Below are 11,090 nucleotides of genomic sequence, written 5' to 3' on the forward strand. Positions count from 1 at the left end.
TACAATTTGAAGTTTTAATCAAACTAAAAACGAAAGGTTGTGTTACTTAACACTGGCATATGCATACCATGTATACTTTTATAAATTATTGAAACAAAGCGTTAGATTCTAAATAAAGTGAAAATGGTGTCTGGCCTGCATGTCCACTATCAACTAGTAGTATCAATAAAGCAAACACATGCCAAATATTCTAAAAAGAAGTTATGTTTTGTGAACCATGCACTATCTTTGGTTCCTAATTTCTCTTTTTTTCATCATTTCAAGATTGCTTTTCTTTATCCTTCCAAAACAAATCATCGTGCACCTTTATCATCTTTTCTTTTGCCTCACTCCCAAATCCACTTTTTGATTATTACTACCTAGTTTCATTCATTTTATATATCTTATTATCGCCGTTTCACCATGTGATATGAAATCGTGTGACATAAAATCATGAGATCAAATTAAAGTTTTGTTTGGACATATAATTTGGACTTTTTATGTTGCATGTTTTCTCATTCACATATATAAATCTCAAAAGTTGTAAAACTATTAAAATTGTCTCAAAGATTCAATTGATTTGAAGTGGTGGTTATACTAAACATACATATACGATCTTGAAATAAATCTGAGTCGACTTCATCTCTATATAATCTTACCAAATAAGCAAAAAATTATAAAATCGCATAATACATTCACAAAGCTAATCTGAAAATACAACATTTATTGATCAATCCTTAATTAAATTTAAAAAAAATGAATATAAGTTGCAGTGTTCAAGTTGTTAGTAGCTTAGAAGATTGCTTTTTTAATTAATATCACGGTGGTTAGTCTTGTCCACTCAATATAATGATTTGAATTATTTTTTTTCTATTAAACATTGTTTGGAATGAGATAACAATAAATTTTATCAAAAATAATGAATATGGCGAATATAAATGGTAAATTAGAAATTGATTTAAAATAAAAATAAATCTTATATTTGTGAGAATAATCGTTATATGAGATATAAACTGTTTAAAAAATAATGATATGAATTATAAATTTTATTTACATATGAAATAAATGGCTAATAGACATATATAAATTAAATGTGAGTTGTTTTTTTACAAATATAAACTTGTGGGTCAATTTTTGTATTTAAAAAATCTCAAATCATGATTTTGTGGAAAATTTGGGATTTCATTTCATGATATTAAATCATGAGATGAAATAGCGTAAACTCGCATGTCCAAGCACTGATCTCATCTCATGATTTCATATCATGGAATGAAATCGCATGGCCACATGCCTACTAATTTAGTAGGCCAAGGAATCTAAGAAATTGAGGGAGATTAAAATTTTATGATTTTAAATTTAAAAAAATATGTACAATAATAATAACAATATTATATTGAGTGTAACTTTATAAGTGGGATCTGGAGAGAGTGGTGTGTACACTTATATATAGCTTATTTCTATCTTGTACAGGTAACACGGTTATTTTTTATAGACCCTCAAGTAAGTATACATATCATATCAAAGCAGGTAAGAGAAGAAAATACAGTAATGAAGGAACCACAATGAAAATACTAAAGAGCAGTACGTACACTACAAGAAAATGGGTCTTTAGCGAAAGGAAAATTAGTCTCTAAAAGGCAAATTCAGTCGTTATTGGACAATTACTCCCGGACAAAAATTGGTCGTCGCCCGTCGTTAATAGCTCCGACGTTAAAACTAGACTTCCAAATTCAAATCCGGTCGTTAAGACATCTTTAGTGACGGCAAAAAAATTGGTCATTAGATCTTTTTTGCAATCACATTTTTCCTTTGTTAATTTTTATCTTGGTCGCTAGATAACTTCATAAAGTTATATTATAAGCTCTTTTAGCGACCGAAATCCATGTTATAACATCAACAATTTAACAACCACATTTTCCTTTACTATTGAAGAAATTTATTTATGATAGTGTCATTTTCTATGAGTTGTGTTCTTATATTATTACTCCATTATTTTTAGAAAAACCACTTCAATATGATAGCATCAAGGTATAAATATCATTACACCATGATTAAAAAAGCTTGATTTACAGTAAAAATATTTTTAAGATAACAAAAATCAAATTTTACACCCGAAGCATACATTTGTATACCCAAAAGGCTGAAACTTATGCTTTTGTGAGCGAAGCTTACGCTTAAAATTCTAAGGCATACGCCCTATAAATTTTATGTAAAAATGGATCTTGGGCCTATATCAATCTCAAAAACTAGCTTATGAGGGCAGGGGCGACTCTACAACTTTGTAAAAAAAGCAATTGCATGAAGCCCCAAAATTTGAGGGGCCTCATTTTTTTAAAAAAAGTAATAGGTTATAAGTATTTTTTACAAAAAAATATCGAGTTTTATTTGTAGAAAATAAAACTTTTCATAAAAGAGCAAAGAAGTAACAGAAGTTTGACAAATTATGAATACTATGTCTGAAGAAAGATTAAATAATTGGCTATAATAAATTTCATAATAAATATATATTCGAATTTAAGGCCTCCATACGAATTTGACTTTTAGGCCACCGATTTATTAGAGCCGCCCCTGTATGAGGGGAGGATTGTCCAAGTCTATATAAGGAGATCATCAGTCCATTCCCCAACCAATGTGAGACTTTTACCCACTCTAACACCCCCTCTTCACACCCTAGCCCGACTGGAGCGTGGAGCGGGAGCCCAAATGGGATGGACCTAACTTTGATACCATGTAAAAAATGGATGTTGGGTTTAACTCAGCCCCAAAAACTAGCTTATGAGGGGAGGATTCCTCAAGTCTATATAAAGAGACCAGTCAATTCTCCAATTACCAATATAGGACTTTTACTCACTCTAACATCCACGTCTTTTATTTGTGTCTTAAAATATTTTTAATACGTCTAGTCTAATACTCACTCCAGAACTAGTTCCAAAAGTACCTTTCAAAAAAATTGACTGTAAAAAGATAACCCTAATTCTAATTACTCTTACAAATTTTAGTCAGTATTCATGAATGTATAGAAATATACGAGCAATTAAACAACTTATTAAAAATGTTTAATTTAAAGTCCTAATAATAATATGAAGAGGTTAGGTTAATCTTGGGCCCAACACCATTCATGAGAGCTGTGCATGCCAGATATACAATTTCAAGACAACTCATTTTAGTTATCTAAAGTCTAAACCACATGGCTTTAATACACTTTTGGTAAGATCATCATAATCAAACTTAATTAATTAATATTATACTATTACCAAACCATCCTCTTCTTTCTTTTTATCTTTTTCCTTAATACAAAAAAGAACAAATTTGATAGTTCATCATTTGAACATGTTAACATTTCTAGAGTTATTTCTTATGAAGACTATTTAATCTAATTAGGTGTTTAGTTGCAGCCTAATCGACTTGCTAGTAAGTTGGTGTTATCGATCCTTTCATTATGTCTAATTGATATCATTGCTATCTTATCGATTCAGTTATTTTATTTCAGCAATTTATTATGAAAATCTTATCAGCTCTCATTATTCTCTTTCGATTTGTTGCAGCAACTGGCTTGATTTAAATATAGAGGTTGCACTAGTGCCTAAAGATAAAGACACACAAACATGTGCTTAGGTCTTGCTTTTATATTTGTTTAAAGATATAATATATTGTATTGAAGCAGAGATACTTCCAACTACTAAACAGATGTGAAGAACAACAAAAGAAAAAACATAATGAGTTTCAGCAGCTGAAAAATGACTAATTACTAAAAACCAAAACTTTGCATTTAAACAGATAATATAGTTGGTACTAGAACCTAAAGACATGCCGTAATTAGTATCAAAATAAAGTAATTAAAAAGCATCATATTCTCAATTAATTTATTCCCCCTTCTCCAACAGCATCATACATTACTTTTTAATGATGGATATACTTAATCGCAAAATTAAAGGGTATATATTTATTCATTTGCCCTTAATTAAATTAAAAATTGCTTTTACTTTTCAGTTTTGTTTTTGTCTGGACTCTGTTGGAGTACTATATATTTTATTATAATAATAATAATCAGTTGGTTGGATTGTTTGCTTTGAAGTGGGAGCTAAGAATCTTTGAGGCCCTCAGACTATCTATTCACTTTTTGACTTGGCCAATGTGTTTGCCTCAGCATCACTCTGTCATGTTTGGTAAAGTGCTTCACAAACTAAAACATATCTGACTACCCTCTTTATTAAATTATTAGTTATTTCGATTTTTCATTTTGCTGTTCGTAATTCACACTGTAATTCTGATTAAATTCGACTTGCGCACTTCAGAATTCATTTGGGATGACTTTTTTAATAGAATTCTCTTCATATTTAGAACTCGAATTCGAAACCTCTGGTTATAGGTGAAATAGTCCTGCTACTGCATCACAAATCGATCATATTGGTGTATTAAATTTATTTATTCACCTTAAACATAACTTGGGTGTAAGTTAATTTTCCATACACTTTCTCTATTTAATGGAATAAAATTGTTTACTGTGTATCTTAAGAGGCACTAAAAGACTATTTTGTCCGCATCTGATTGGACACGTAATTTAAAATGACATTTTGACTTAGATATTTGGATATCAATAAATATAGTAAAATAGTAATAAAAGTTACTCCCTGTGTTTCAATTTGCTAGTCTGATTTTAATTTGACATTGAGTTTAAGAAAGTAAAGAATAACTTTTAAATTATGTATTCTCAAATTAATGATATGTAAAATGTATCAAAATATCCTTTAATTTTATGATCTTAAACATGTTACATGAAAAGTTGAATTTAAAAGAATCGTCAAGAAAAAACATTTTTTATTGAAACGTATTGTAAAATAAAATAAAACAAACAAATTTTAAAAAATGGAGGGAGTAGTCCCTTTATTAAAAGTGATGTCACATCAAAGTTTTAATTCAATTAGCTAAAAAAATTAAAGTTGACTGCATAAAGGTTACAACAATTATTTAAAACTATACTCTATCTTCCTAGTCTTGCATTACATTGTAGTCTTGCTGTCATGAGAAGTCACATTCCTACAGACAGACATGCACAAAATTAAGGCATTAGTGATTGTCTCATGTCTGAACATTTCGTCTTAAAATGCACTTACTGGCACATCACTTTCAAAATTTTAAACTTGGAAATCTATACATCTTGCATTTATTTCAATAAACAGGAACAGATTGACCTAAAAAAAAAGAAAGAACAAACAGGATCAGATTGTTAAGGAAATGCCAAGAAGGCAGCTTAAGTCATATACGGCCTATTAAAGTTCAAGAGGTACAAGTCTGAATTAATGTGTCTAAGTGAAACATGAGCACAATTTTAAGGAGCGGCAGATGACTTAAACCTTGAGAAGAAAGAAAAGAGTAATAATAAGCATGTGAGTCCAACATTGGAACCAGGTGAAAAGGAATCCATGAGTGGCATAGAGAAGCAAATAACAAATGATGTAATTCAAAGGAGGGATTTTTATAGCAATTAAGAGCAACAAATTCCAACTTCTCTGAATAAATGAACCGCATTCTTCTTTGCCATGATGAGACATTTATCTTACAATCTGTGTTTATCTAGTGAACATCATACAAGTTCATCCTGGCCTTCTGAAGGACATCGAATCAGCTCCAAAATGTTAACCACTTCTCCCATATCAGGCCGGTTTGATGGGACTTGTGATGTGCAGATTAATCCTAACTTCATCACAGGAATCACCTCATCTGCTGGAAATTTTCCTTGCAGCCTTGCATCTATACAGTCTTCTACCCTGCCTTCTTCTAATGCTCCACGTACCATGTCACACAGTACTACCACGTCGTCTTCCATATACTCAACTGGCCTCTTTCCAGTGACTACCTCCAGAACAAGAACTCCAAATCCATACACATCACACTTCTCGGTTATCTTCACAGTTTTGCATGCAAATTCAGGTGCCATGTAACCGAGTGCACTCTGAATTTTGCTACTCAAGACATATCGATCAAGCATGGGTAATAGTCTTGCTAAGCCATAATCTGCAACTTTAGGCTCACCTGAGCTATCAATTAGGACATTGCTGGACTTTAGGTTGTAGTGGATTACATTCATTTGGTGCAAGTGAGCCAAGCTTTTTGCTGTCCCGAGAATGATGTTAAACCGCTCATTCCATGAGAGGAAACACCCACCACATCCTTCATGGAGATGCTTGTACAAATTTCCACCAGCCACAAATTCATATATAAGTAACTGTAAAGATGGTGTCCAATAATAACCTTCAAGGGTGACCAGATTATGGTGACGTACTTTTCCCAATTTCCTAACCTCCCTCTCAAAATCTTCCTGAGACTTAACAAGACTGGAAACGGTAAGCTTCTTAATGGCAACTGGATGCCCATCCCCAAGGACAGTGCGATACACTGCTCCAAAACCACCTCGCCCAAGCTCACAATCTTTGTTAAGCAGAGCATGTGCCCCTGTGCTGAAGTCGGGATCACCAGAAAACATGACAAGCTTACCAGAATTCGCATCCGTGGATGGAGAATGGCTAAAATCATCTCCACCAGAAAATGTAAGGGCTGCAGCAGCAGAGCGAGGTGCCGCTGACCGGACACGAATATTGAGCACAGTAATGGCAATCACACCAACAAAAATAACAGCAGCTGCACCAATAGCAATGAGGGCAGAGATGCTTAGGATTTTCTTCTCATGGCGAATACTTTGAGGGACAGTGTTGGGAGAAGAATCAGTAGAGTTGGGATTCAGAACAATTGGCTTGGGCATGACTGTAGAACAAGACCTATTGACAGCAGCCCCACATAGAGATGGGTTTGCTGACACGGAATAAGGAGAAATAGTATTAAAAAAACCATTAGAAGGTAGTTCGCCCTGTAGCTGGTTGTGTGAAATGTTGAATAAAGAGAGATGGCCAAGATCTCCAAGCTGCTTTGGCAAGACTCCGGTTAATTTGTTAAAGGATAAGTCAACACTTTGAAGATAAGTCAGTTTTGCTAGGGCTTCAGGTACAGGACCAGTTAGACCGTTATGTGATAAAGACCTGCCAAGTTGATTGAAGTAAAACATTAACTAATTGTAGCAAAAAAATCGTATTCAGGTAACACCAGCCAAAACATAATGGATATAAATAGATAGATCATTGAGAGCCTATGAATATATTATTGTTGTTACTTTCATGCCTCATGTAAGATATTACTGTCATAACCACTCAAATTATTCAGATACAGTTAGGCACATTACCATCAATATTACTCTGCAATTAGCTTTAATAATAGAAGCTGATAATCCCATTTTATTGTCATTGCAAATTATAAACTCTACATGATTACTAGAGCCACTAAATTTCAGCAGAAAATGATTGAGAATATCAAACATGGTTTCGTATTTGAACTTGCCTCTAACACAATATTCCCTGGCCTGAAAACTATAGCGAACTTAAACGCTAGATACCACTATACTATCCTCTAAGAATCTTCAAGCAGAGAAAGGCGATGTCCAAAAACAAATTAATGAAACATAAGGAGGTTTGAGAACTTACAAGGATACTAATGAAGAACAATAGCCAATTGAACTAGGAATTTCTCCAGTCAAGGAATTTTTCTCCAGATTAAGTTCCATGAGAGATTTTGCTCCTCCAATTTCCACAGGGACAATACCATATAAGCGATTTTCACTCAAATCAAGAATATTCAAGGATTTCAATTGGCCGACAGTCTTAGGAATGGTGCCTGCAAGAGAAGTTTCAGAGAGTTAATTAAATTTCACCATATAACTCTCACTGCTACAAGATTGTGATAAGAGTTGTGTAGCAATGAAGCTAAAGCATTATTTAGATTGGCAGTTAATTTTATTCACGGAAAACATAACCTGCATTAATTGCAATTTAAATTCCCAAGTAGAAAGATTACCCGCCAAAGAGTTATGACTAACATCCAATTCCAGAAGCTTAACACAACTGCTCAAGGACTCAGGCAAGCTTCCAGAAATCCCGTTCCGCGACACCTTTAATACTTTCAGTGACTCAAGTTCCCCTATTGAAGTTGGAATGATACCAGAGAAGTTGTTCTCAGAAAAGTCAAGAATCTGAAGGCTTTTCATTTCTCCAATCCATTTAGGAACAATGCCCACAAAAGCATTACGTCTCAAAATGAATTCACTACACAAGCTAAGCTTCTGCATTGTGCTTGGAAGCTCTCCTGAGAGAGAATTTTCACTCAAATCAATTGACCTCAAAAGCAAACAACCTCCAATTTCATCCGGAATTTCACCCTTGAAATTATTTCTCCCCAAGCTTAATGCTCTCAAATTACTCAGACCCTGAATGTCCACTGGAATTTCGCCGTCCAACAAATTGTTTGACAAATCAAGAGACCTTAGTCCATTCAAAGACCAAATCCCAGAAGGCACCAACCCTGAAAACTGATTTGACGATAGATTAAGGGACGCAAGTGTAACACAGGAGCTCAAACTTTCTGGGATCTGCCCTGAAATTTTGTTGTTAGCCAAAGAAATTGATCTAAGCGGCCCACATTGCTGAAAGTAATCGCCAGGAATGTTACCAGATAAGTTATTTTCACTCAAGTCAAGAAACTTGAGATAAGCAAGTTGAGCAAGACTAACACTAATGCTACCTGTAAGATTGTTCTTTGCTAGTGAAAGTCTGTGAAGAAACTGCAAGCGTAAAAGGCCTCTGCTTATCCTTCCAGATAAACCAAACCCGTCAAGAACAACTTCAGTCACCCTATTGGATCTGGGGTTACAGTTGATTCCGTCCCAGTTACAAGGACTATCATCCTCTTCATTCCAAGATTTCAGCTTTCCATATGGATCTTGAACGTCCGATTTGAACACAATTAATCCCAGTACATCATCATTCAAAGATGGGTTCAAAGCTTCCACAAACACAGCCTCCACCAACAGAAACAAAAACACAGTAACAAACACCTTTCTCATTTCCAAACCAATGTTGCTTATAATTCCATAGACAAGGTCAGCTGAAGACAATGTTGAGGCCCTACTTGTTTTTCAAGACAAAAAAAATCAACTTCCAAATTAGGAGTTGAAATGACCAGTTACAAGTTAATATACAAGCAATGGGTCCAGTGGTGAAAAATTCAACCCAAAACCCTAGAATTCTAAAGTACAGATGAAACTGGAAAAAGTTTGTGCAAATCTGCTAAAAAAGAGTTAACTTTAACAGACCCAAACGGAGAACAGACGAATAAAAAACGCATAAACCTACGAATTCACTGAAAAAAACAGCTCGGTTGGAGTTTAATTTAGCGAGAAAGAGAAGTTTCAACTCCAAACTAAAAGCAGCACAAAATGTGAGCTGAGATTTTTTCCGGGAAAGAAACCACCGGCGCCGGATACTTGTCCTTATCCAAAAATGAAATTAAGACAAAAATCCACCGGAGGGAGAATGAGTTTTCTGGCGACGGCGAGTCAGTCAAACATTTATTAAAGCTCTCTCTCTCTGGTGTGAGTGGGAGACAGAGAGAGACTTTATTAACGGGAAAAAGAAGGGAAAAGGAGAAATAGAGAAGAAGAGGGAGGGATGACACGTGGCAATGTATAATAGGTTGTTTTGAGTCTGATGTGGATTACACGTAGTCATTGTCAGGTGACTAAACAGTGATAATGCTTCAATTTTTAGAAAGAAGAAAAAAAGGAAAATTAACAAGGTGGGACCCACATGAAATAAAAGGAAATTCACTAAAATAGAAGTAGGTTAATAAATTAAAGTGGGTAATTTAATAGCAGTAGACTAGTAGTACAAAATCTATTTTGTTCACAATGTTTAATTAACTTGTAAGTTTAAGTTTTAATAAATGAGTAAAAGAAGGAGAATATATTTTGAAGGAATATGGCAAGTGGCAACCGCTAGAGAAAATGACAAAAAATGCACTCTTATATTTTGAGTGTAGATTTAAAATAGTCTTTTTAAGTGTGTATTTAATAGTTTATGTTTGTCAAAAATTAACAACTTTAGTCTATATTAAATTCTTATGAAATTCTGTCGGTAGATTTGATTTTTAGAAAAAAGAAGAAATTAGTGGGAACTCATATTTAGAAATACATTTTTTATATATAATTTTTTGTATTTTAATTTATTTTTAGAATTTGTGATAAATCTTTGAAGTGTAATTTCTGTTATTTTAAAAAATTTTATGTTGTATGTTTAAGGATTTGATGGGACTTTTCTATGTTTATAATTTTTTTTAAAAATCATTGTTTCTATCAAGTCTAACAAATAATTTGAATGAGACTAAAAGTGTTAAGTATTGACAAATTAAAGGATCAAATTTGTGTAGTATGTAATTTAGGAGACTATTTGAACCTACGCTTAAACATAAGAGACACCTTTTTGTCATTTTCTTAGAATTGCAACAATAACAAAAAGAGACGATAAAGAGTTGTTTGGTTAAAGAAATAGTTATATCAAAATTATTTTATTAATAGATATTTGGTTGATTGGACAAAAAATAGGATAATTGGGTTACAATATAAATTAGTATTTGGATTCACATCAGATAAATTGGTTAATTTTTTATTTCTAATCCATCATTTTAGCATTTTATTTTAAAATTATTATACTTCATCTCAAATTAACCATGTACGGATGTGACAATGCACGTAAAAATATCCATAAAAGAAAAAGTAGGCAATGAAAATTTATAAAGTGAGATATTTACACCAACTTTTTTTTTAAATAAATCATTTATATATATGAATGATTTTTTTAATATTAATCAACACATATTTAAAGGGGTTTTGGATGAACCTCCTTGGCTTTGTCCTTGTCCCGTCAAACATAACATCGTTAGAAAGGTAAATTGAACCATTTTTCCAAAATTTAATTTAATTTAATATATAAATGGTTGAATCCCTTGATATAGGAAAAATTTATAGTGTGATGGAAAATGAAAACAAAAATATACTAGTGGTATTTTAATTTGTAAGTTCAAATTCCAATTATTTCATATTTGATACCTTTTCAAATCTTCTAACTAAATTCTTGGTTCAAGACATATAAAAAAGAAATTAGTTGGGGGACATCTATGGACAAAAGGCGTTATCAAGAGGAGGTGGGATGGTTGTTGTGATTTGTGAAGGT

At 33.0% G+C, this 11,090-nt stretch overlaps 1 protein-coding gene across 1 annotated transcript; it reads right to left on the reverse strand.

The window, feature by feature from the left end:
* Positions 1-5,436: 5,436 nt before the first annotated feature.
* LOC125823933 (probable LRR receptor-like serine/threonine-protein kinase IRK) lies at positions 5,437-9,148 on the reverse strand. The gene is made up of 3 exons (XM_049503314.1): positions 7,882-9,148; positions 7,512-7,701; positions 5,437-7,013 (listed from the first exon to the last, which is right to left on the reverse strand). The coding sequence occupies exons 1-3, from the start codon at positions 8,924-8,926 to the stop codon at positions 5,564-5,566; spliced, it is 2,685 nt and encodes an 894-aa protein (XP_049359271.1). The 5' UTR covers positions 8,927-9,148; the 3' UTR covers positions 5,437-5,563.
* Between the last annotated feature and the right edge of the window lie 1,942 nt (positions 9,149-11,090).

This window comes from Solanum verrucosum, unplaced genomic scaffold, assembly GCF_900185275.1.
Source record: "Solanum verrucosum unplaced genomic scaffold, falcon-dt-bn FXZP01001111.1, whole genome shotgun sequence".
Lineage (NCBI taxonomy): Eukaryota > Viridiplantae > Streptophyta > Magnoliopsida > Solanales > Solanaceae > Solanum > Solanum verrucosum.

Excerpts from the sequence above, each read along its gene's own strand:
- LOC125823933 (XM_049503314.1), bottom strand. The coding sequence starts at position 8,926 with ATGAGAAAGGTGTTTGTTACTGTGTTTTTGTTTCTGTTGGTGGAGGCT. Across the intron at positions 7,702-7,881 it reads TAGTCATAACTCTTTGGCGG|GCACCATTCCTAAGACTGTC; the intron begins GTAATCTTTCTA and ends CTTCTCTTGCAG. Across the intron at positions 7,014-7,511 it reads TGTTCTTCATTAGTATCCTT|GTCTTTATCACATAACGGTC; the intron begins GTAAGTTCTCAA and ends TCAACTTGGCAG.